The 27,562-nt window shown below is 39.1% G+C and overlaps 1 protein-coding gene across 1 annotated transcript; it reads left to right on the top strand.

Moving 5' to 3' along the window:
* Positions 1-12,268: 12,268 nt before the first annotated feature.
* LOC100784689 (uncharacterized) lies at positions 12,269-17,342 on the top strand. Its single transcript, XM_006588958.4, has 4 exons — positions 12,269-12,401; positions 12,665-13,480; positions 13,672-15,888; positions 16,991-17,342. Exons 2-4 carry the CDS (start codon positions 12,676-12,678, stop codon positions 17,026-17,028), a joined length of 3,060 nt encoding a protein of 1,019 aa, XP_006589021.1. The 5' UTR covers positions 12,269-12,401; positions 12,665-12,675; the 3' UTR covers positions 17,029-17,342.
* Positions 17,343-27,562: the final 10,220 nt, after the last annotated feature.

The raw sequence follows: 27,562 nt of genomic DNA, 5'->3' as shown, positions 1-27,562 counted from the left end.
CATCACAGAGTCAGTGTAGTTTAACATATTGGGATGCTGACTCAACATAATGCCACATAATACAGTAGGGAAGGCAATGGGTAATTTGACAGCAAATGATTCTGAATGCTTAACAGTTTGATCAAAGATATAGTTTCCAAAATTAAATTTGGACTTGGTTCCAACAGCATACAGAAATTTACCCAAACCTGTGGCAACAGTGGAAGTATGATTGGTGGGTACCCAGTTTGCAGCACCAATCCTGTGTAGAATTGCATACTTCACACTTAGCTTCCCTGCTGAAAGCTTCCCTTTCTTTGGCCAATGCTGGACTCGTTTGGCAGTGATTTCCTTGGCAATTTGATGCTCAGAAACATCAATATCTATCACTCCATCAGTAGGTCTGCCCAGATATTTGTTAATCACAGCAGGGGAGAATCTAACACACTTTCCTCTGACAAACACTCTTTGATAATCATCACTTTTTCTGTTTGATATGTCAGAGGGAATGTTGACAATGAATTCCCTGACTAAGCCTTCATAGCAATCTCCCAACTTGCTGACAGTCTTCAGCAGTCCAGCAGCCTTGATGAGGTCCATGATCTCCTTGCAATCCATGGCAGCTCTTCCCAGTTCTCTTTCCAAGGCAAGTCTACGTTGATACACATATTTCCACTTTTCAACATTGCCAATGGAGTGGAAAGAGATGTTGTCCAATGGTGCATCAGGAACATTTCCAGGCACCTTTCTCCCTGAAGTCTTGGCCCTCTTAGATGTCGAGACATCTAGTTCGACATCATCATCAGTATCGGATGAGGAAATTTCTTTCCTTTTCTTGGAGGGGATAGCAACCTTGCTTCTTCTGGATGTGGCAGGAGTGATTGGAGCACTCTTCTTCTGGGCCATAGTCTTGATTCTTCCAGACCTCTTAATGGGAGTTTTTCCCTTTCGGCTTTGTAACCTTTTTGCAATGCCAGGTGCCAACCTGTTGGCAATGGGTTCTTCATCAGATTCGACTTCTTCCAAGTCAATGAGGTTACCTGGAGCAGGTTCTGGTGCCCTTGGTGCAGGGGTCTCCTCTGAGGCTTGATCCTCTTCTTCTGTTGATTCCTCTTCACTGGGTGAAGGGAGGGCTTCAGCATTTGGAGCGGAGGATGTTGGAACATCTTTATTGACATCAGGCACAGAAACATCTGGGGTGGAAGATGTTGGAACATCTTTCTCAGCATCAGGCACAGAAGCATCCTTCAGAATGCTACTCACAATACCGCGGATTTTCTTGTCCATCTCCGTGTCTACTTCCCTAGGACTTGTTGCAGGGCTAGGGTTTTCAGCAATCTTCACCCCCTGTTGTCTTCTGGGAATCAGTTTCTCAGGGACTGAAGCTTGACCAGGAATTATTTGTATGGGTTGAATGTTGAATTCCGGTTGTTCCTGGTGCGGAGATGATGGTACAGCGGGTGAACCAGAAGCGGAAGTTTCTTTTGGTGAGGTAGCCATGGAAAAGCAGAGCGTTTGGAATGATTTCGCAAATCTCAGAAGGCTATTGGGAAATGCTGGTATAAACACGAATGCCAAGCAGATATAAATTTGAATGAGGAATGTAGAGGGTCGTGTGAAGCAACGGTCGAATTTTCCTTGGTTCAGTAGTGAACGTGCTATTAATGTTAAGTGATTCGTTTGGGCACGTTCAGATTGCTGTAGTTGCTATAATTCCTCTAGCACACAAATGCCCAGCTTGCCCCTCAGTTTTTCAAACTGATTTGCATCCAAAGCCTTTGTGAAAATATCTGCTATTTGTTCCTCAGTGTCAACATGCTTCAGTGTGATCACTTTATCATCAACAAGATCTCTGATATAGTGATGTCTAATGTCAATGTGCTTGGTTCTGCTGTGTTGAACAAGATTCTTAGAAATATTAATAGCACTCATGTTGTCACAGTACAATGTCATGACATCTTGTTTGACATTGTACTCCTTCAGCATTTGCTTCATCCAAACTAGCTGTGAACAGCTGCTTCCTGCTGCAATATACTCGGCTTCTGCAGTAGATAGGGACACACAGTTCTGCTTCTTGCTGAACCATGAAATAAGGTTGTTGCCCAGATAGAAGCATCCACCAGAAGTGCTTTTTCTGTCATCTGCACTTCCAGCCCAATCAGCATCACAATACCCAACCAGCATTGAATTTGAACAATGACAGTACATAATCCCATAGTCACTGGTGCCATTTACATATTTCAGAATTCTCTTTACTTGAGTCAAGTGACTTATCTTAGGATTGGCTTGATATCTTGCACAAACACCTACTGCATAGGTGATGTCGGGTCTGCTAGCTGTTAAATATAGTAAGCTCCCTATCATGCTTCTGTACAGACTTTGATCAACACTGGTGCCTGCTTCATCCTTTGACAGCTTCAAGTGAGTTGGTGCAGGTGTTCTTTTATGGCCGGCATTTTCCATCCCAAACTTCTTGACAATGTTCTTTGTATACTTGCTCTGTGAGAGGAATATGGAGTCTTCCATCTGCTTCACTTGAAGTCCCAGAAAATAAGTCAGCTCTCCAACAAGACTCATCTCAAATTCAGATTGCATCTGTTGGACAAAATGTCGAAGCATCTCATTCGACATCCCTCCAAACACAATGTCATCAACATATATCTGTGCAATCATCAAGTTTTCAGCATCTTGTTTGACAAAGAGAGTCTTGTCAATTCCTCCTTGCTGAGTAAGGAACTCTGTTAGCCTTTCATACCAAGCTCTTGGAGCTTGCTTCAATCCATAGAGAGCCTTCTTGAGCCTGTATACATGATCTGGATGAGTTGGATCTGCAAATCCCTTTGGCTGCTCCTCATAGACTTCTTCATGCATAGCATTGATCCAGAACTCATCAGTCAGTGCCTCTTTCACATTCTTGGGCTCAATTCTGGAGACAAAGCATGAGTTGGAGACAATTTCAATCTCCCTTGATCTTGTAGTGACTCCTCTGTTTGGATCCCCTATAATCAGCTCCTTGGGGTGCATCTTCTGGATTCTAATGGAGGGTCTCTTGTCAGGTTGGTTGATGTTTGATTCATCTGTAGCAAAATCAGAGTTTTCTGCATTTTCTCCACTTTTAGCTGCATCTGCTACATTGTCTCCCGATGTTCTGACATCTTCTTCGACATCCTTCTTTCTTGCTGGAGACAGATCATCAACAACCACATTGATGGATTCCATCACTGTTCTGGTTCTGGAATTGAATACTCTATATGCTCTGCTGTTTGTAGAGTATCCCAGGAATATTCCTGCATCACTCTTGGGATCCATCTTTCTCCTTTGCTCTCTATCTGCCAAAATGTAACATGGACTTCCAAAGATGTGGAAGTGCTTGACAGTTGGCTTCCTCCCTTTCCAGATTTCATACAGAGTGGTTGGAGTCCCTCTTCTAAGTGTGACTCTGTTGTGGATGACATAGGCATACCTCTTTCCTCCAAGGCTTTCAACTTGCATAGGCCCCATCAAGTCCATGTGAAGTAGTTCCAGCACCCTGGAGGTGGTCTGATGTTGAAGCTTCTGGTGGGACATCTTGACTTGCTTTCCAATCTGACATTCATCACAAATTCTGCCTTCTTCTATTTTCAGATTGGGAATGCCTCTAACAGCACTTTTGTCAAGGATTTTCTTCATGCCTCTTAAGTGCAGATGTCCAAACCTTTGATGCCATATTCTGACTTCATCTTCTTTGGAGGATAGACATGTGGAGGAGTAGCTGGTTTCTTGGGGTGTCCATAGGTAACAATTGTCCTTTGATCTGCTGCCCTTCATTAGAACTTCACTCTTCTCATTTGTCACCAAGCATTCTGACTTTGTGAAGTTTACATTGAATCCTTCATCACACAGCTGACTGATGCTGATCAAGTTTGCAGTCAGTCCCTTCACCAGCAGTACTTTGTTCAGACTAGGAAGTCCATCATGAACTAGCTTTCCCATTCCAATGATCTTTCCTTTAGAGCCATCTCCAAATGTCACATAACTAGTGGAGCAGGGCTCAATGTTCAGCAGGAATTCTTTGACTCCTGTCATGTGTCGGGAACAGCCGCTATCTAGGTACCAATCTTCCTTAGCTGATGCTCTAAGTGAAGTATGAACAACAAGACTGACAGCCTTGTGTTTTGGAACCCACATCATCTTCTTTCTGCTGTTGCTGCTTTGAGTTCCATGATGTGGATGGCCATGTAGATGATAGCAAAAGGGCTTTATGTGACCATACTTGCCACAGTAGTGACACCTCCACTTCTTTCTTTTGCTCTTTTTCTGCTGCGTTCCATGATGTCGAGACCGATGTTGTGACATCGTGGCTCCAGTCCTGTTTTTGGCAGGAACAAATTCTGTCATGGTCGTTCTGCCAGCAGACTTAGGATTAAATCCAAGTCCTCTCTGGTTTCCAGCATTCTTTCCAAGCAGCAGCACCTCATCAAGCGTATCTGAGCCTTTATTCAGCATCTTTATTGATTTGGTCATGTTTTCCAATTTAGAGTTCAGAAAACCGACTTCTCCTTTAAGCTCAGAGATCTCCTCTTTATGTGCCTCCTTATCAGCCTCCAGATCTGCAATGACCTTCTTCAGTTGTGCTTCTTGCTGAAGAATCTTCTCACTTTTGATGCATAGTTCTCTATAGGATGTAGCAAGCTCATCAAAAGTGATTTCACTGTCTGTATCACTTGAATCTTCAGCAGATTCAAATCTCCCAGTGAGTGCATTCACATCTCTGTCAGAGTCACTTTCTTGTTCACTCTCTGTATCAGAATGACTTACAGAAAGTCCTTTCCTCTGCTTCTTGAGATGAGTGGGACATTCAGCTATGATGTGTCCATAGCCTTCACACCCATGACATTGAATTCCTTTGCTGTGACTGGGCTTTACATCTGATCTTTTCTGGTTTTTACTGCCTTTCCTGATGTCGAAAGGGATGTTCTGGACATGTGGCTTCTGCCTTCTGTCCAGCATCTTGGGATGTTCCCAGCCTTTGATGACAGCTTTCCAGGTTCTGCTATCCAGTGATTTGAGGAAGGCCACCATTCTTGCTTTCCAATATTCATAGTTGCTTCCATCGAGAATTGGTGGTCTGTTCACTGGTCCGCCTTCTTTCTCCATGTTCATCAGAATTTATCTCCCTAGATCTCACTCTGTGATTTCGAGTGTTGGCTCTGATACCAATTGAAATTCTGATACCAGGGGACAGATGTCGTACAGGATGTCACGACATCACGCTTCAGAACATGCAGATTATATGTGTCCGTATGAACAGATTAAACAAGTAAATAACACAAGAGAATTGTTTACCCAGTTCGGTGCTACCTCACCTACATCTGGGGGCTACCAAGCCAGGGAGGAAATCCACTCTCAATAGTGTTAGTTCAAGGTCTAACAGCCCCTGTTTACAACCTTCTCACCTAACCACTACCCGTGCGATCTCTACCTAAGAGCCACTCTTAGATATGAGAACCTCCGCTCACTCCCTCTCACTCACACTCCTGTGTTTACAATTAAGTCAAAGACACACCAGAGATCAACTCTGAACAAAAGAGATCAACTCTACACACTAGAGATCAACTCTAGACACAAGAGATCAACTCTACACACATAGGTCCAACACTTGATGTTAGGGTACCATCAAGGTGGCTCACAAAAGACTCAAGTCCCAAAAACTCACAAACTAACTCTTCAATCCCGGACTTGGTACAGAACTCGTGCAGCCTCCATGATTATATAGCAATTTGCGTTTCTGGGCTGCAACGGCTTGTGCTGGAGGAGATCTATCTTCTTCTGAAAAAAATCTGCAGTTAAAGAACTAAAAGATAACTTTTGATCTTTTAGTTTGAATCTTTAATCTTTAATCTTTAATCCCTGAACGAACTCTTCTACTTTGAAATTCGAACTTTAATTATCTTTTAATTCGTTCCAGAAGATAGATCTTCTAATCTTCTGCTAACTGCACAATAATCTGTTAAAGATATAACAGATTTATATGTCCAGTATATCGGGCCGGATGTCAGGACATCGTGTCCGACATCGTGGATCCTGCAGCTTCACTTCTGCACTTGACTTTTATCTTGCATTGTACAGCAACTCCAGTATTCTCGGGCAGGATGTCAGGACATTGTATCCGACATCGTGGATCCTGCAACTTCACTTCTGCACTTGACTTTTAACTTGCAATGTACAGCAACTCCAGTATTCTCGGGCAGGATGTCAGGACATTGTATCCGACATCGTGGATCCTGCAACTTCAATTCTTCATTTGACATTTTATCTTGCCTTGTGCATTGTGCAGCCCGATCTTATTCCTTGACATAACGTTGGACATCATGTGCAGCAACTCCAGCTTCCCTTCATTGTCTAAGTGCTTATGTTTTAACAAAATCTTAGCCAATCTTTTAAAGCTCAGTAGAGCTAAACACTAACAATCTTATTTGAGACCCATAAAGCAGTCAACAAGAGGAAAAGCAAGTGATCGAGTCTATAAACAAAGGAAAAATAAGGAAAAGATGGGGTTTGTTATCAGATTGCTAGTATCCAAATATCAATTTTCTTTTTCTCTTTTTTTATTTTTTTGCTTTTGATGACTTATATGATTAGGCATCAACGAAAATTCTTGGGATCACTTCACAAACAAAAAATATGCATAAAAGGCAATCATTGGAACTATCTTAACTTTTAGACCAAAATACTGAAATTGTGTTGGATTAAAAAAACGAGCTGATAAAAGAATCCTAACTAAACAACGAAAGAAGAGCATAAGAAAACAAATGAAACAACACTCAAACCAAATAATGATAAAGTTATCATCCAAAAACGCGCACAAAAGGAGAGAGGGATGAGGAAGTGAGATTCTCATATGACAATTTGCCTCTACACCAAAGCAAACTGAATTATTGGAAGTATTGACCAACTCAAGAAGACAAGAACACTTACACATTCGACCACTACATATGCTTGGGTTGGATCAGAATATAAAAATCGTTGTTAAGTATTTTCTTGGTTTGACTCAAGTTTTTAGTAATTATTTTTATGTTTATACTTTATATGTCTCTTGCAGTATATATACACTCTCTTCAATTGTGAGCATATTATCAAAATAGATGAAGGGGTTATTGTTTTAATAGGAAAAAAAATAGGCGAGGTATATTTTGCGTAAAGATTACTTTAGAGGATAGTTTTTTTTCTAAAGAATAAAATCTAAAATGATTTATTATTAAAAAAAATATACAACTAATTATGAACTTTGCAAAATCAAGTTCTAGTAAGAAAAAATTATAAATTCTTCTAATCTAAGTACACACTTAATTTAATCTTTGTCTACAAAAGTTACATCCCCCCCCCCCCCCACATAAATTATGTGGTTCATGTAATGAGCATAGATGCAATGGAAGAAATTGCAAAAGCCCGGAAATCAGGTTCTTTAATATTTCTAGTGTCAGTCTCAATTTTTATTAATGTACTCATTCATTAAGAGAAAGTACATGATTTATAGCATATAAAATTAGAAATCCTTTTTGAAGTAAAACTAATACTTTTGCAATCTTTTTGAGAGAGAATTGAAAAAGGAAGACATTTCACTTTAATTTATAACATCCATAAATTGGTTAACTTGAGAGCAGTTTATCAATCAACTCTTGTGTTTTACTATTGTCTCCACTCTATCATAGAGTGTAGAAATTGAGAGCAACTCAAGTCACTTGAACTTAATTGAGAGTTTGAGACTTAATTATGATTCATGTCTTGTGACTTTTTTTTACTGTTCACAATTACTTATGTACCCTTTTTCTCTATATTTTGTACCCATGACAATAGCTTCTTGAGAAAGATTCTATTTTTGATACACAAAGAGACTTGCCTAGCTGCTTTTTATATTTTTTTTTCTATCTCCTTGTTTTGTACTTCTATGATTTGGAGGAGTATTTATCCTCTCCCTGGTGTACTTTCCCTTTTTCCATATAGTCCTGAAAAAATTCACTGATGGACTGAATCTCAATATATGAAGATGAACAAAAGGATCTTTATACATTTCCACTATGATATTTTAAGTGTTATTGTTCCTTGATCACTTAGTTTTTGTAATGGTAAGGTAACCTGTTCTTGTGCTGCAGGACAAAGGGTAATTGGAGAACCAATTGCCTCTGGGTTAGCCCTTGATGAATCTTGGCTTGGCATCTTGACTTTGACATTGCAGCAAATCAAGTGTCAACTAGTCCCAAAGTAGCTTCTAGCATAAGTAGAAGAGCTACCTCACTAGTCACTACCTGTATCAACCACCACTTCCTCCTATAGTCCTCACCCTCTCTCTCACTCTATTCAAACATCACCATAGTTTAGCACTTGAGTTATTATATTAACCACGAATGTCCACAAGTTGAGAACAAAAAAAAAAAAGAAAAAAAGCAAAAGATGGAAGCTGTTAAGTTGGTGATCCAAGTGAGAGACCAGACATAACTTAACTATTGTTAAGATGTTAAGTTGGTGCTGCCAACTTGCCTCCTATAATACATATGACCCCACACCTGAAAATCCTTTTTTTTTGGTATACACTTCAACAACCACATAAATAGCAGTTTCTAAATGATACTAACACACAATAGTTACCTCACATTGGTTTAAATGTTTGTGTTTACCTAATTATATCTGAAGCACTTAAAAAAAAGGTACTTATGCTTGACCAATGTGTGGATAAAATAAAAACAAGGTTGCAGCAATGGTATTGATAGAGTCACGAAAAATAATGTTGCAGCAAAATACCTGGGTACAGTGGCGAGTTGTCACGGTGGCGAGCTGTCACAGTGGCTACAGAGAGAGATAGAGTTGCGAAGACGAAGCTTGGATGGAGAAGAAGAGAGTGCGAGGAAAATAGGGCTTGCATTCTAATATTTTTAAATGTAGCTTCAACATCAGTTTTCAATACAAAACTGATGTTAACTATGTGATGTAAACGTTAACATCGGTTTTATGGAAAAAATCAATGTTAATGAAGTCATGTTAACATCAGTTTTTGAAAAACCGATGTTAACGTAAGTTCGTTAACATCGGTTTTCTGCAAAATCGATGTCAACTAATACACATTATTTACAATTATGCCACCGCATTTATGTTAACATCGGTTTTACCAAAAACCGATGTTAACCTGATGATGTTAAATCTATAGTCTCTAGTAGTGCCTTTGAAGCAGATGTAAAAGAACGTCAACGAAAGATTACGATTTGCCCTCCATTGATTCCCAAGCACAAATAAGAACGTCAGTGGTGTTAAACAAGTGGCCTCAGTTATCTTAAGTAGGGGGGTTGAATTAAGATACAAAACTATTCCCAATTAAAATTTAATTCTCTTTTCGGATTAACAATACACCCTTAATATGAATTACTCAAAAAAACAATTCAAAATAAACTTCTTTAAAGCAAAAGATAAACAACAATAAGTAAAAGAAGTTTAAGAAAAGAGAGAATGCAAACTCATATTTTATATTGGTTCGGCCACACCCTGTGCCTACGTCCAGTCTCCAAGCAACCCGCTTGAGATTTCCACTATCTTGTAAAAAGCCTTTTACAAAGTCTGAATCACGTAGGGACACCTTTCCCTTGTGTTCAGAAATCCTTACAACTTAAGAGACCCGTAGTGTCTTGAACAATTCTCTTTGAATAAGAAGAAGAAATTTCTCTCTTTAAGAGAATGATATTACAGTATAAAGATCACTCAAGATTCCTTATTGAATATGCAAGTGTTTGGCTAAGGAATACTTTGAGAGGATAAGAAAATTTGGTTTTGAGAGGATAAAATAATTTTGTTCAGAAAAACTGTAAGGAAATTCGAACCCCAAGTCACCTATTTATAGGCCTTTGATAGCCGTTCAAAAACTTTTTGAACAGTTGTGACTTTTGGGAGTTATTTTAAAATTTCCTTACTGGTAATCGATTACATAAATGTGGTCATCGATTACACAGTTAGTTCTTAAGAGTTATAACTCTTCAGACTTGAAATTTGAAATTTCCGTGTCTGGTAATCGATTACACAACTATTGTAATCGATTACACAACTATTGTAATCGATTACAAGCTTTTTAAAATTTAAATTCAAATTTCTAAAAGCTATTACAAACAGTTTTTACTTCTGGTAATTGATTACATCCATTGTATAATCGATTACACAATTTAAAATTCAAATTCAAAATTTGTAAAACTGTTTCAGAAAGCATTTAGCTATAGGTAGTCGATTCCATCCTCTAGTAATCGATTACCAGAGATAAAAACATCTTATTTTGAAAACATAGTTTTACTAAAAATATTTGTAAGATATTTTCCTTAGCCAAACCTGTGCAGCATCATCTAAGAAATTCTTTTTAAGATCCTATGGACTAAGTTCATCGTTCTTCTTGAATTTCTTGATTCTTGACTTGGATCAAACTTGAGAAGCGCTTATCTTTGACATCATCAAAACTTCATATCATATATGCTTCTATAATCTCCCCCTTTTTGATGATGACAATAATCTGAAATGAAGATAAATGATACACAATTGATAATGCGTGCTCTCATTCCTTACTCTCCCTTAAGATTGTAATTTATGCCTAAATTCTTCCTTTAAGTTCTCTCCCCCTTTGGCAACATCAAAAAGCCAAAAAAGTTTGGAGAAAAGAACTAAATTAGGAGCTTAACACATCCAGAAAATGATAAACCATAGCATAATCCAATTGATTTAATCCATAACATAATTCAAGCAAGTCTAATCAAACCAAGACAAAAGCCAAACAAAGGCTAAAATATCCAAACACAAAGCAACCATAACTGAAAACATCCAAGACAAGTAAGAACACAAGAAAAGTAACCAAAGTACTAAGCATTAAAAGCCAAAAATACAAGGCTAAGAAATAACCATAAAACTAAGGACATGAAACATAAGAAACATAACTAAGAATCGGCCGGGTGATCTAAGCAACGCTTGATGAAACTCATATCTTCTTCAAGCCTAGTGATACGAGTATCCATCCCATCAAAGTGAGTATCCATCACATCAAAATGCTCACCCACAAATGCTTAAAGATCGCGGAGCTCTGTAAGGATTTCAGTCAGTAGAGAAGAGGAAGCGTTCCTTTGTGGTGGAGGAGATGGTGTATGCTCGTCGGGAATAGGCGGTGGCAAATCTTGCTAGCGAACCCACTGACCATCCATGTCCTTTCGGTAACCAAAGGAGGCAACAACACCAGCACCAATGGAAAAAGACCTTTTAACCTTGACAAAGGGTTCGTCATCCAAAGGAACATTGAAATGATGAAGAAAGAGGGTAACAAGGTGGGGATATGGCAGAGGTGCATTGGCCCGTAATGCCTTATGCATCCGATACCGCACAAGATGGGCCCAGTCGATCTGACGACCAGTTTGAAGGGCCCACAATAGAATCAAATCCTCCTCAAAGGCTTGGGCAAGATTTGTAGACCGAGGAAGCAAAATGTGAGCAATAATGTAGTGCATGATGCGACAGTCAAAAGTAAATGACCTAGCAAGTAATCTGCTAGTCATGTCAGCCTGGTCAGAGTGTTTCACTGAAAAGCAAACTAAAATAAAAAATACCAGTTGAAAAATTGTTGAAATATAATAAGAATTCTTTTTAAAGAGATAAAAAGAAAATTTAAAATTAGTATGATAGATTAAGAGTTTGAATTTTACAGGCAGAGCAAATTAAATTGAATATAATATGAAAGACAATATTATAATATCTCCAATTTCAGTGGATTGATGAAGAGAAGGGAAACGGTAAATACATACGAATGCTAAAATTAAGAATTCTCTTCTTCATGTGCAATCATATGAGAGAGAGGAGTGAAGTCAGAAGGCTAAATGAATGGAAAATTTGTGGTCGCTAGTAATTTAAGGGGCGGAAAAATTGTTTGAATCACGATTTGGAAGAGTGAGTAGTTTAGGTCAGTTTAATTAGAATGTATGTAATATTTAATATTTTTAAGAATAAAATGATCATAAAAAAATAAAAATAATTAATACAAATGATATCCTCTTTCGTTATTATTATAAATTATAAATCATAGACAACACTAGAAATTGAAAAGCCGAATTCCAGATTTCACTTACTAATTCAATTGATCGATTACAGTTTCACATTTTACCACCAACCGTGGTCCAATAAGCGAGTGCCACGTATCAAAAAATTTAAAGGCCAAAAACTCTATTGGTGGTGACAGACACCCCAACACCGGCATGTTATCTTAACGAAGCCGCTGGTTGAAAATCGAAAAGGACAAGGATGAGTTGTATCCGGATTTAAGAATCGTGACTTTACTTTCTCTCTCTAAACACACACACTCTCTCTTTCTCTCTCTAAAAACCTACGCGAAACCCTCAGCATACTTTTCACTCCAACAAACACAAGATCTAACCCTGGTACTCACTCATTTCTTTTTTGTTGTTCGTTTCTCTTTGATGGGCATCAAAGTTTGAATCTTTATGGTATTTTCTCTTCTGGGTTTCATGCAAAATTGTATTTTTTTTGTACCCTTCGTCTGTTCGCACTCGCAGTGGAGAAATCTGTGCAGTTTTTTCATCTGGGTCATTTACATTTTGCCAAATTCTTGGGGGTGAAAAGAGCGCAGAACGGTTTTTTTTTTTATGTTTATTGAATGTTTGAAAGTTCTAATTTTTCTTAGATACAATATCCATGGAGGAACAAGAGAAGGGTTTGTCTGGAGTATCAGAAACCACAGTGACTCACGAGGAGAAAGTGAGGGTTGAAACCCTAGAAGGGTCTGTGGATTGTCGGGGTGTAGTTCTGATGGAGGGTTCATTCACTGCAGACTTGGTTGGGGAGGGTGGGGCTTGTAATGGGAAGGAAGTAATGGTGGAGGTTTTGGGGTCTGATTTGTACATAGATGGTGATTGCACTCATGAGAATGGTGATGAGTTGAGTGGTGGTGGATCAATTGATGGCGGGGAAGGTTTGGTTAAGGACGTGGGGTCTGGAGGGGTAGGCGGTGGGGACTCTCGGTGTTTGGAATCCGAAGAAGATAGGAGTGAGAATGTAGGAATGGAGTTGGATAGTGTGGTGTTGGGGAGGGAAGAGAGGGATGAAGCAGTAGTTGGAAGTGGAGAAGTTGATGCTCCATCTTTACTGGAGGAGTCTGTTTTGGATAGTAGAGCTCAGAAAGAAGTGGGGACTGAGGTTAGCAATGTTGAAGATCCTAGTGTGGTGGATGTTGAGGTTGAGTGCACAAATGCACCAGATGCCGAGGCCTCAGATCACGAGGTGAATAATGCTTTAGGATGCCTGTTAGTAGGAGAGAATGTACAAGTTAGTTCAGATACAGGGCAGGGAGTTGATAAGGATTCAACAATAGAAGAAGAATTAAACAAGAATGTTTCTGATGCTGAAAAATGTGGTTTGCATAAGGGGATAGAAGTAGAAGCTGGAGGTCAACCAGAAGCAGAAAGTACTAAAACAACGAACCACACTTCAGAGATTGAAGGTAAGATCTCTGTTGATCTCATAACTGCTTATTTCCCATCTTGATCAGTGGTCAAAAATGAAATTGTAACCAAAAATAAAAATTTTCATTTGGTTCCATAAAATTATCCTTGTAATTCTGTGGATGCTGGTTCAATTGTTTCTTTTGAGAGTGAGAAAACTTTAGATGCTGATGCAATTTTGTGATTGTAGGAGAAGACACTCAAATTGATGACCAGGATAACCTTGCACTGATGGACGCTGGACATGAAGAAATCTATGATGAGTCTAATATTAGGCCAAATGTTGAAGTACAAACTGGCATTTCTGAGCAGGTTGGTTCAAATGGAGGTCAGGAATTTGAAGTTGAAGTTGAAGAATTTATTGAAGCTGAACAGAGAAAAGTAGAGGGAAGAGTCACGAGACGTTCATCATTAATGAAGTCAATGTGTTTGGAATCATTGCATAATGCAAGATATTTGCTACCGATAGAAAAGGAAGGTGAGTTTTCTGTGTCTGATATGGTTTGGGGAAAGGTGAGAAGCCACCCATGGTGGCCTGGACAGATATTTGATCCCTCAGATTCATCTGAGAAGGCAATGAAGCATTATAAAAAGGACTGCCATTTGGTAGCATATTTTGGGGATAGAACATTTGCATGGAATGAAGAATCCCAGCTAAAACCTTTTAGGACACATTTCTCCTCCATTGAAAAGCAGAGCACTTCAGAATCATTTCAGAATGCTGTAGATTGTGCTGTGGATGAAGTCACAAGACGAGCCGAATATGGGCTGGCATGTTCTTGTATACCTAAAGATACCTATGACTCAATTAAATTCCAGACGGTAGAAAACACTGGGATTCGATCAGAACTAAGTGCCAGACATGGGGTGGATGAATCTCTAAATGCCAGCTCTTTTTCACCTGGTAATCTTGTAGAATACTTGAAAACACTGTCTGCATTGCCAACTGGTGGGTTTGATCGTTTAGAGCTTGAGATTGCTAAGGCTCAACTGCTTTCATTCTATCGCTTTAAAGGTTACTCGTGCTTGCCAGAATTACAATATTGTGGAGGTTTTGATGATGACATGGACTCCTTAGTTCATGATGATGAGAATAATCATGCAGCGCCTGTAAGCAAGAATTATGGTCAAGCTGGTTCTGGAAATTTAAAAAACCAAAGCAGCTCTCACCGTAAACGGAAACATAATTTGAAGGATATTATGCATGAAACAAAGAAGGAAAGAAGCTTGTCAGAACTAATGGGTGGGACTCCAGACTCTCCTGATGGTGATTATTGGTCTGAGGAGAAGGTAATTGATAATCTGGTTTCACCTGGCCGTTCCAAGAAAAGGAGGACTGTTGATCACTATGCTGATGACTTTGGGAAGCCAGATGGAAGAAAAACAATTTCTGTTGCAAAAGTTTCTAATACCACAAAGCCGTCATTTTTAATTGGTGACCGTATTCGTAGGGTTGCTAGTAAACTTACTGGTTCACCCTCTACGGTGAAGAGTTCTGGTGACCGGTCTCAAAAGACAGATGGAAGCACTGATGGTTTTTCTGGGAATGGAACTGATTTTTCTTTTGAGGAGGCTCAGAGGTCAAGTATGGCTGCTCCAACAGAGTATTCATCTCTGGACAATTTGCTATCTTCACTTCATTTGGTGGCACAAGAACCCCTTGGAGATTACAACTTCCTGAATCCTATTGTAAGCTTCTTCTCTGATTTCAGGAATTCGATAGTTGTGGCTGATGATTCTGTAAAAGGTATCTTTTGTAAAGAAAAAGTTGGTACTAAAAGGAAGAAACTGCCCCCAGCTGGATTGCCTGAATCATTTGAATTTGATGATATGAGTGACACATATTGGACAGACAGGGTCATTGACGATGGCAGTGAAGTGAAACCAGTGCAACTGTCACAACCAGCACAACCATCACAACCAGCACGGAGAAACAGGAAAAAAGACCATCAACTTGTTCCTGCTGAGCCAGGGAAGCCTGTTCAAGTTAGTCATAGGCCATATTCCAAGAAACACTATTCTAACAACAATCATATTGAGGCTCCTGCAAAACCTCCTGGTTATATAGATGAGAATGCCCCTGCTGAACTTGTTATGAACTTTGCTGAGTTGGGTTCTGTTCCCTCAGAAACAAACCTAAACAAAATGTTTAGGCATTTTGGACCTCTAAAGGAAGCAGAGACAGAAGTTGATACAGTAAGCAGCCGGGCAAGAGTGGTTTTTAAAAAGTGTGTTGATGCAGAGGTTGCTTGTAGTAGTGCTCAAAAGTTCAACATATTTGGTTCAATACTTGTAAATTACCAGCTTAATTATACTCCTAGTGCATTGTTCAAAGCTTCGTCTGTTGCCACAACACAGGACCAGGAGATGCATCTTGATCTCTCCAATTTTGAAGTTCATATGATTGGTAGGTAACTTCAATTGCTATTTTGTGCTCAATATGTTGATTGGTTCACTTGGATAGGTTCACTTTTAGGCTATAGTTATTTTATGCTTTTGTGATGGGGTATGCATTAGCTTCAAGAAAAAAAAATATGCTTGGGGATCCATTTATCATGTAAAAGACTACTTAAAAGGGAGTTTGTTTGTAAATTGAGAGAGTAATGGTGAATTCACTCATACTTAGATCTAAGTTGCTTCTGATCTTAGTACAAGGCTGGATGCATCCTTGCTTATTTTAAAGACACTCTCACTTTAGACTTAGAGGAGCCTTTATCAATCATCTTAGTTATTCAGCTATGGTTATGATTTGATGGTTCATTGAATTATTCCGTAACCTTAATTGGCCAAAGATATTTAGGGAAAATAGAAACTTATAAAGAAAATGCCAGCAGACTATCAAAATAGAACACAATCAGGAAAAGGATGCTCAGGACTTGAATTTAATTTATATGCATTTGTCAGTGTAAAACTTTTATGCAGGCACAGCCAATCAAAATTTACTATATTGCCAAATTGTCCAATCGAATTCCTATAGGATGTTTGCAAATTTTTTTACACTGACAGTGCATGTAAATTAAACTCATAAGATTTTACCCAGCTTGAAACATTTAAGGAAAGAAATGATTGTCTTGTGACAATCTGAGGCTACTGAAGAAAAAACTTTCGAAAAGAATAAGGGTCTATTATGTGCTTGGAAAGTTTGTTCATTACTATTTGACTTTCTTGATCCCAGTGCATCCTATGTGAGTTTGTTTTGTTTGGGAGCAGGCATTCTTGAAAATTTTGATAAGTAAATCAACTGGTTTCTTTGGTAGAGAAAAGGAATTTGAATTGCGTTGTTCTTGGTTTAGTTACTAGCATGGTTAATGGTCCTTCTATACAAATGATACAGTTGTGACTGCCAAGAATTGGGAGTAATTAAAATATAAAGGGAAAAAATGTGTTTTATTTGTTTGCACCATTCTTGTGTGTGGTTTGATACAATCTGTACATTTATTTCAAATTGACTTCTAATTTGAAACCAATATTGTATGTACAAAAAATGATATTTGTAATTCTCATTTCAGGGAGTGTTGATGATGATGTGGTGGCTAAGTTTGGCTGAATGAATTGCTGAAGCAAAATTTTACCTAGTGGCTGCTGAAGTAGGTAGGTAACCAGAATGTTAATTCATCTGGTCGTCCATTTTTCTGTTAAGAGATATTTTTTGTTGTAGGATTCCTTTAGTTATAGTTCAGTAGTTTTGTAATTCATTTTCTAGTTTTCTGTATAGCTTTGTCAACTGACCCTCTTTTGTAGTTGCCATCATTCTCCATCCCGATCGTTTCAAATTCTCTACTCTGAACCCTGGTTCTGTATCAATATCAATAGTCATTCGACAATTATAGTTAACCTTCCGAGGGATGGAAGTTGATGCTAGTTGTATTGGTTATACGTGTCACTGTGTTAGTAATTTTTAAGCGCATTAGTATGTTAATCGTTAGCTTTTGCTTGTCTAAATTCAGATATAAGATAGTTTAATACGCTGATGAGTGGTGACTGTGAAATAGGAATGTGAGATTGAGCAGAATTCAAGTACTTGGCAAATGTTTGGTTGAGATTTATTTGATGAAGTAATATCTTATTTTTCAAAAGCTCTCTCTAGAAGCTAGCAGAATTAAGTAATTTTTCTCTCTCTAAAAGTGTAAAATGGTTTTTCAGGATGCTCTTATAACTTATTCCTTTTTTACTTACTGAAAGTTTGTGCTAATTGATCTTAGTGTATTCCTCTATCCTCCCCATAATTTCACTTGTCTAGGAGATGAACTTTTTTCATTAGATTTGTGGCATTTAATATGTATGGCTATTTTTTTTTAATTTCAAGTTTTTTAAATAAAAAATGTTAAAATATGAATAATAACAGTCAAGGAAGTAGGCATTGCATTAGTATAAAAGATTTACATACACACCAAGTAGTAGGTGTGCTAAGTTTGTGAGGAGAGACATGGGTTTGATCCCTCTGCAGAATACATTCTTGGGGAGGGGTGATAATCATTAAGTATGATTGAACCCTAAATCGAGTGATTACGTTCTTAATAATAATAATAATAAAAAGATATGCCTACACTATTGGTGCGATGATAGAAGATTATGTTATGTGGTTTTCAGAGACCCGTTTAGATGATTTTAACCATTACCGTTGCCTGTGAATGCTCTCATGAAAATTGATGTGCAATGGACTCGAAATTAGGTATTTGGAATTAAGATAATGTGCACTTGTAGTTGTGGCATACCTCTAGGTTGAAAATTTAGTGTGTTTTGAAATCCATTGATTTCAGCTCACCCTAAATTTCTTTCTTCAGTCCTTTTACATTTGGTGCATTGAAATGTCCAAACTTTTTTTAAAGGGTACAAATAGATTTCGAAATATACTCAGTTTTTCACAAAATTGAAATGGGCTGTTCATACTTATTTTGTTTGGTGCTCCATGGGATTAGATCAATGCCAATTTCCTCTAGGCAGTTGCTTTTTTACTCTTATACTTGAACACTCCCTATTCATGTGTGTGTATATATATATATCCTTATTTTGAAAAATAATTTCAGTTTTTAATGTTTCAAAAATTAATTTACGAAAGTATGATTGTAATAGAAAATTAACCCCTTGTATGGTAGGTGGAAATTAGGGGGAAAGGTGGATGAAAATAATTTGGTGTTTGTTGGAGGAGAAATGAGATTAACATAATTTTTAAAATGATGGAAATAAGGTTACATACCAGTAGGAAGTATCGGTGCTTATTAGGAACAACTTAAGTTCCAAATTAGTTAAAATATGTTTGAATATTGTATGTAAGTTGGAGAAAATTCTCTTTCTATTAGTTTTTGGACTTAAATTAAGTCCAAACTTAAATTCTAATAATGCTCCTAGTGAGGTGATGGCAACAGCCTTTACAATAATCATGTGCATCACCTTGGCCGCAAAGATGAGAGCAGCAATTGGTGTTTGACCTCATGAGTTGGTTGTGCCTTGTGTCATCTTTGGTAAGTGGCTGTTTCAATGAAAAATTCCCATGATTTTTTTTATCCGCAAATATCTATTTATTAGTTTTATTAGAAGTATAGTTGTGAAAACTAGACCGACTTGATCGGTTGTAGTGGGAATCGGTAGTCTAACCTGTCCGGTTAAGCTATTGGACCAGAGATGCTGTTAACCAGGGTCAACCCGGATTGACTCAGTCAGGTTTGCCCAGAACCAATGACCCAGATCGGATTAGTCCGATTGATCATTTGTTAAATTATATTTTTTGCAATTCTTTTTTTATAGGTTTTTTACAATTGTTAAAACATGTCAAACTATTAATTAATAGCTAATTATTGAATACTAGCATATAATATGCTCCTATAATATTATTTTAAACTTGATAAAGATATATAATAACTAATAATTATTATCTTGATCTGGATATTATTTAATATTTATGTATTTTATGTATCTTTATCATATTTGTTCATCATCATTTGATAATTTTTGTATTTAGTCCTAGAAAATAACAAGTTTTCTTAGTAATTTAATGATATTCCAACAAAATAATTCTAATATTGAAATATAGAGTAAGGGTTGATCACATTCTGTTAACTTATTAACGATAGTTAATTTAGAAACATACTAGAAATCATCTTATATAACCAATATTTAGGCGGAAAAATGTTATATAGCTAGGATGACAAATATTGTGTGAGGGGTCACGTGGGCTTCGTAACCCAGGTTTTGGTCATGCATCTAGCATGTGTACCTTCTATCCAATGTTGGAGGATAATTGACTTGATTAGCCTGAGTTGTTCTTGGGTGCCTTGATCTGTTTGAGTCAAGAATTTAGCCTGCGTGAGCTGATCTCCTGAGGCTGTCTTGGTCTAGGTGATGTCAAGATGCTACTCCAGAAATGTTGTTGCCAAGTCAATGACTTATTTATAGAAGTGATCAACTTCTATCAAGTTTCACTCGAGAATTTGACCTGTGTGAACTAGTCTTTTGAAGATATCTCGATCTTAGTAATGCCGAGATGTTACTCCAGAACAAATAGGTTATTTTAATTGATTATCCATCAATGTCGGTTTGACCAATTTGCTAGCATTTCTCGAGTACAATTGTTTACAATTCTTAAAAGTTCTTAGTAAAAATCCTAGTTTTGTAATTATTCTTATTTAAAATTTTATTAAGATATAAATTAAAATTCAAATATTTAGTTTTGCATAAAAATAAAAACTCTTTCAAATTTAATTTTAATTTTGAATTAACATTCAAATTTTAATTTTAAATAAGAAATATGATAAATGCATTGCATTTTGGTTATGACTACAAGTAGCCACTTGCTAAGTACACCATTTTTTGTTAAGTACACCCCATTTCTCCTTTTTACATTTTAATTCTTCATTATATCTTTTTTTCTTAAAGAGATACACCCCTTAGGAATCATTTTTTCTTTGTGAAAATGTATTTCCAGAATAATATGTCTATTTCAGAAATGTATTTTTGGAACTATGATACATTGTTTCAGAAATATATTTTTCAAAATAAGTATATATTATTCTAGAACACATTTTTGGTATTAGAAAATTTTTGTTTATCTTACATATCATGTTTGTTAGTCTTATTTTCATCCTATCACTAGTGATTTTTAAATCTTATTTAAAATCTTATTTTCATGCTATTTTTACTGTTCTTCATACCTTAATTTTATACCCCATATTCATTGTATAATATTGCATATATTGCATGTAATATTGTGTGTTTTCCTTCATGTGTCACCACATTTTAAGGTATGTCTCATCTTCATTATTCGGCTAAAATGTAATTTTCATCCTTCTATTTTTTCAAATTTACAATTTTAGTTTTCTTAATTTTTAATTGAGACATTTCATTCCCTATTTTTTAAAAGTTTACAATTTTAGATTCCTATTTTTTAATTGAGTTATTTCGTCTCTCACTTTTAAAAAATTTACAACTTTAGTCCTTGTGATTAATTTCAAACGTTAATATATATATATATATATATATATATATATATATATATATATATATTATTATTATTATTATTATTATTATTATTATTATTATTATTATTATTATTATTATTATTATTATTATTATTATTATTATTATTATTATTATTATTATTATTATTATTATTATTATTATTATTATTATTATTATTATTATTATTATTATTATTATTATTATTATTATTATTATTATTATTATTATTATTATTATTATTATTATTATTATTATTATTGTTATTATTATTATTATTATTATTATTATTATTATTATTATTATTATTATTATTATTATTATTATTATTATTATTATTGTTATTATTATTATTATTATTATTATTATTATTATTATTATTATTATTATTATTATTATTATTATTATTATTATTATTATTATTATTATTATTATTATTATGATCATCATCATCATCATCATCATCATCATCATCATCATCATCATCATCATCATCATCATCATCATCATCATCATCATCATCATCATCATCATCATCATCATCATCATCATCATCATCATCATCATCATCATCATCATCATCATTATCTGATTGTAACTAGAGAACCCATCCATGAAGAAAAACAAAGCAAAATTGGCCGTATTATCCACGAGGATATCGATGTGCGGCAGAGGAAAATTGTCGTTGGGAATGGCTCGATTCAGGTCCCGATAATCCACACACATTCACACCTTCCCACCCTTCTTAGGGACTGGTACAATGTTGGCAACCCATTCTGGGTACCGAGCGACAGCCAAAAAACTAGCGTCAAATTATTTCTTTACCTCTTCTTTTATTTTCAAGGATGTCTCGGGCTTCATCCTCCTCAGTTTTTGTTTTATCGGGGAACACTCAGGATTTAGAGGTAATCTGCGTTGTACGATGTCAGAACTCAAACCGGGCATATCTTGGTATGACTAAGCAAAGATGTCTTGGTAGTCTTTTAGCAGGGCTATCAATTCTTCACGGATGGGTGCGGTCATACCCGTGCCTATCTTTACTTTCTTTTCCCCACTGCCGGTTCCTAAGTCCATTAGTTCCGTCTCTTCTTGATGAGGCCCCATCTCTTGGTCCTCATGGGCGACTATCTTCAACTCCGGGGGAAGTCCCACATCTTTGTCCTCTTCACCATCCGTCTGGTTTGTTTCTTGCTTGAAATCGATGGTCGGGTCCCAGGTATTAGTACCTTCGAGGGACTCGTCGTCGGATCTGGCGTTTTAAGCGTGAAGAAATAAACATGCAAATGAATGAGAATGGGTAGAGATGTAGGAACTGATGAAGAAAGATCTTTATATTATAAATTCAGGAACAAAAGACATAAAGCCTTAACAAAAGGAAACTCTAAAGCCTAGGCCCAACCGTAGAGTTTAAAAGCCACAAAGGGTTACATTATGCTTGTCGCGTAAATGTCCGGGCGCTCCTCCACTCGCTAATTTCCTAGTCAGAAACCAGGAAGGCATGGTCGTACCAAATCCGACGCACTCGGAGAGTCATCTTCGCATATCGCAATGACTTGGCCTTCATGTCCTAGACCCGCGCTTATAAAGCTCCTACTGATGTGGCAGGGCGAGCCCCCTTCGACTTCTCGTCCCAATTGCGAGCCTTGGCTTCCGTTGTTCCTTCCCGCAACACTCTTTCTTATGTCCGCCTGTGTGGGTTTATAGCCTAACCCAAACTTCCCACGGTTTCCTCTGGTGCTTATCAGGCTGGTTCTGCCGCCGTTGTTCTTGCCTAAACCCATTCCGAGCTCGTAACCATTCCCTAACATCACCCAGGCCACCATTACTGTCGTATCGGACAAGCAAGGTTGCCCAAAGAAGGAATCTACAGAGGCAATTCTTACTACCTCAAAAGACTGGAAGGCTATTTCTAATGACTCCTTCGCGGCTTCCACATATGGCATAGAGGACGGGCAACTTACCAAGATGTCTTCCTCGCCCAACACAATAACCAAATGCCCCTCTACTACGAATTTCAATTTTTGGTGGTGTGTGGAGGGAACGACTCCCACCGAGTGAATCCACAGGCATCCCAAAAGACAGTTGTAAGTCGGGTTAATATCCATTACTTGGAAGGTAACCTGACAGGTATGGGGGCCTATCTGTACAGGGAGGTCGATCTCCCCTCTAACCTCTCGGCGGGTGTCGTCGAAGGCATGGACCACCATGGAACTTGGCTTTAGATGGGAAGCATTAAACGACAATTTCTCCAACGTGCTTTTGGGCATTACATTTAAACTGGAACCATTATCGATGAGTACCTTGGCCACGACGTGATCCATGCATTTGACGGACACATGCAAAGCCCTGTTATGCCCTCTCTCCTCGGTAGGGATTTCTTCTTCGGCGAAGGCGAGATAGTTGTTGGCGGTGATGTTATTGACAAGTCCTCCAAAGCCTTCTACAGAGATATCTTGGGCCACATGAGCTTCATTCAAGACCTTCACTAGCAAAGCCCGATGAGGCTCAGAGCTTATGAGTAGTTCGAAAAGAGAGACCCTGGCCGGGGTTTTGTTGAGCTGCTCAATGACCTTGAACTTGCTTTGCTGAATAATGCGGAGGAACTCGCCTGCCTCCTCTAGCGATACTTCTTTCTTGCCACAACCATCCCTTTTCTCCGGAAGACCTTTCACTGGAATATCCTCGTTCGGAGTGAGGGTCGTTTGTAATTTTTTGCTTCCACTATCTTTGCCTTCCCTTTAACGTTTGCAAGATGTGTCGACAGGTAAAAGGGTGGAAACACACGACCGCAGCGGGCCACGCCACTCAGCCCCTTGATATTGGTTACCTTGGCTGACAACGAGCTGATGTCAGTGGCCTCTTCCTTCCTTTCGCTTGGAGGCGTATACCTCCACAAAACTGCGTGGCTGTTTCGGTATGGAAACGGAACGGGTTTAACAACCGAGGGGTATCGGGGCATTTGGGGAGCTGCGACTTTGGTGAAATACACCACCAAAGGCTTAGGCCTTCCAAAACTTCTCTCATCTGCGGACTGCATACATATATGCTGCTCTTCACTCCCCTTATTGTCGACTTCCAGTCGGCCTCGATCTATCATCTGTTGCAACAGGTCCTCCACTGCTAAACATGTTTACATGTTATGTAGCTCGCTGGGATGTATCAAACAGGAATCCTCTCCGTGCCCACCGTGGGGAATTACGCCCCCCTTTTGTAGGGCCTCGTAGATAAACCTCCTGGGGGTCGTCACGTCCTTTAAAGGCTTAGACCTACGCGGCCTACCTGACTCAACGACATTAACTGCTCCCCCTCCATGATTGGCGAACGGGTTTGTTTTCACGTTAGGCTGATCCTCTTGAAACGTCAGCCATCCGGCGTCTATCAAATGTTGGACCTTGTATTTAAGGGTTAGGCATTTTACGGTAGAGTGGCCTGGGGTTTTCCCATGGTATGTGCAAGTTGCGTCAGGGTTATACCACTTTGGGAAAGGAGGTTGGTAGATCTTCCCGGGAGATATCACAACCATTTGATTGGCAATGAGGGACGACAAGAGGTCTTCATACATCATTGGGATCGGGGTGAATTCTGGAGTTGGCCTTGGGGGAAAGTTCATCATCGCGTTGGAACCGGCGCCAAAGTAGGCGTTGCCGGCCTGGCGAGTCGTGGTTGGAGCCGGAGCTTGGGGGGCCTCCCTCTAGATGGGTGCGGGCGCTCTAGGCTGTACGTGTGCTGAATTGGAAGAGTCCCTAGCGCAAGCTGAGAAGCTCGGGTGATGTTGCGCATACTGATGGGTACCATGAGAGGTCTGTGGTGGCTTGACCCATGCAGGTGCTGAAGTGACGGCATGGGTATCTCCTTTCTTCCTTTTTGCCCCAGTTGCTCCGATCCTCCTAGCATTAGTACTTGTGGAGGAGACGTAATCGAACTTCCCTCTCTTCAAACCTACATCGATTCTCTCCCCAGCAAATACCAAGTTTGCGAAGATGGAGGGCATATAGCCTACCAACTTCTCATAGTAAAACACCGGTAAGGTGTCTACCATCATGGTAATCATCTCCTTTTCGACCATGGGAGGGGCCACTTGTGCTGCCAGGTCCCTCCACTGCTGGGCGTACTCTTTAAAGGTCTCACCTTCCTTTTTAACCATGCTATACAACTGAGTGCGATCGGGAGCCATATCAGAATTGTACTGATATTGCCTAAGGAAGGCAGTGATCAGATCCTTCCAAGTATGGATGCGGGAAGCTTCCAGATTAGTGTACCAAATGACCGCGGCTCCAACCAAGCTATCTTGGAAGAAGTGCATTAACAACTTTCCATCCTTAGAATGCGCCCCCATCTTGCGACAATACATCTTGAGATAGTTCTTAGGATAAGTCGTCCCTTTGTACTTGTCGAAATCAGGTACCTTGAATTTTGGGGGGATGACGACGTCCGGTACCAAGCAAAGATCTGCCATGTCCGCGAACGGATAGTTGCCAAAGCCTTCAATAGCTCTCAATCTGTCCTCGATGAGATCGAGTTTCCTTCTTTCTTCCGTCGTCGGGGGTGGTCCATTTATGGACAAGAATATTGGCTATGCTGGGAGGTTGGGTTGAGGCAGTACGTTGGGTGCTGGACCCTTGACGGGGACCAGGGGGTAGAAATCGACGTCTACTTGGGCATACTCTCTATGATCCTCGTGAATCTTGTCTGACTGTCAAGGAGGCTCCCCTTCAAGGACGGGGGAAGGGACATGACCCGCGTCATCACGCATGACTGGTGGTGTGTAATTAGGTGGTAGTCCATAAGGGTAAGCCACCCGATTGTATCCCAAATGGGGGTTGCTGATGTGCCCTAGTGTGCTCCTTTCTCGTCCTACCGCGTTTGGGGGAGGATGGTGTGCGGTAGTTGGGAGAGTTGGGTCTGCTTCGGCAGCCGAACTAACAGCGGCAGCGGTGGCCACGTTATTCTCCATGAGTTGTCTCATCCCTAACATGGCCTCCATCATGGAAGCCATTTGCTCTTTCAAAGCCGACATGTTGGCTTTCATCTATTCCCGTGTCTCCTCTTGGTCACCCATCGTCCTAGATTTGGATCTGGTGCGATAGGGATGCCTTGGGGCGTGTTTAGTTATGGTGTTTTTCCTAAAAAACCAAACGTGAGGAGTAGGTAAAGAAAAATGAATGCATGCTAGAGATAAAATGCGGGAGTGATTTGATTCGCACTGATCTTTGGAGTAGAAACATGGGATAAACTCATTTTATTCAGAAAGTTATAACTAGTCAAGATCTGAGCGACAATACAAACTTCCTAGCAGTTTCTAATTATATGGGCCATTAAGTCTATCATATGCTGACAATAGCTGAGAAGTCCGTGGATCTCCTCGGGGGCGGAGTAGGTGTCCGCCATTGCTTTGGCCTTGGCTAGCAATCGGGGAAGTTCTTGACTCCTGTTCAAGGTAAGAGCAAATCGGTCCATTCACATTGTTGCCTCTTGATGTAACGATTCGATCACCCTTCCTCTAGCCTCCTTTTCCGCGTACACTTGGGCATACTCGTCTGCCACTTTATGCTCGTGGGCTGTGGCTAGATTTAGTTCTTCTTGGTACTTGCTGACGATGGCTAACATGTTGGTCTCTGTCTCGCATAATTGCTGAGACAAGTTTCTTTTGGACCTTGAGCAAGCAGCTAACTCCTCTTTCAAGACCATGCTATGTGCTCGTGATTGGTCTCTCTCTTCCCTTCGAAGCTTGAGCTCACTGCTGCTGCCCCACAAAGCTCCACAGAATTTGTCTCGGCCATGCTCTTCCTTGCGAGCCCTCATGGTTTCTTGTTCAAGGGCTCTTGCGGTAGCTGCATTTTCTTCTCGTAACTCGGCATACTCTTTCCGGATGTCTGTAGCGACCAACTTGAATTTTTCTTTGGCAAGTCTTGCTTTTCCTAGTTCGGTTTTTAGAGCTCGGACTTCTTCATCCTCTTCCAGAGCTTTGAAGTTCTCCTCATTGATAATTTTCAACTTGGAGAGCCAATCTAACCCTCGTGTACGAATTTTCAGCCATTCATGATAACCACTGATGATGCCATTACGGATGCCCCTAAGTTCTTTATCTTTCCTTAACGGACCTTCCCACGCCTTATGGACTCTTTGTATAACCTTGAAACCTTGTACGCCGAAATCTCTCACAAGGAAAGGAGAAAGGCTCTCTTCTGTCGATGCTCCCCTCATGGGGTACCCTAACTGTCTTATAGAAAGTGTGGGATTGTAGTTAATGCAACCCCTCGTTCCTATCAACGGGATGTTTGGGTAGTCCTCACATGAGAAGAGAACTCCCTCCTTTCCTTCCTTCCATCGAGGAAACCAGTTGATTGTTCTGCCTCCTATCCCAGCCAAGTGTTGGTCCCAATCTACTCTTCTCTTTTCGACACACGAGCGATGGCTTCGGAGTGAACATGGATGCCTTATGTCTTGTTGGAATAGGTGCGAAACCAACCATACACAAAGAGCGGGTAAACAACAGATGATCCGTGCACTACTATTCTCGCACCTTCGGTCAAATGTGTCAAATAAGTCTCCCAAGATAGCTACCACCGGGCTTTCTTTGCTATGGTGATATGCAAGGAAAGCATCAATTGCGGCTAGGTCCACCAAAC

This window comes from Glycine max, chromosome 10 (assembly GCF_000004515.6).
Source record: "Glycine max cultivar Williams 82 chromosome 10, Glycine_max_v4.0, whole genome shotgun sequence".
In the NCBI taxonomy this organism is placed as follows: domain Eukaryota; kingdom Viridiplantae; phylum Streptophyta; class Magnoliopsida; order Fabales; family Fabaceae; genus Glycine; species Glycine max.
The sequence above is the reverse complement of the archived record's forward strand: the minus strand, read 5'-3'. Positions and strand labels throughout refer to the sequence as shown.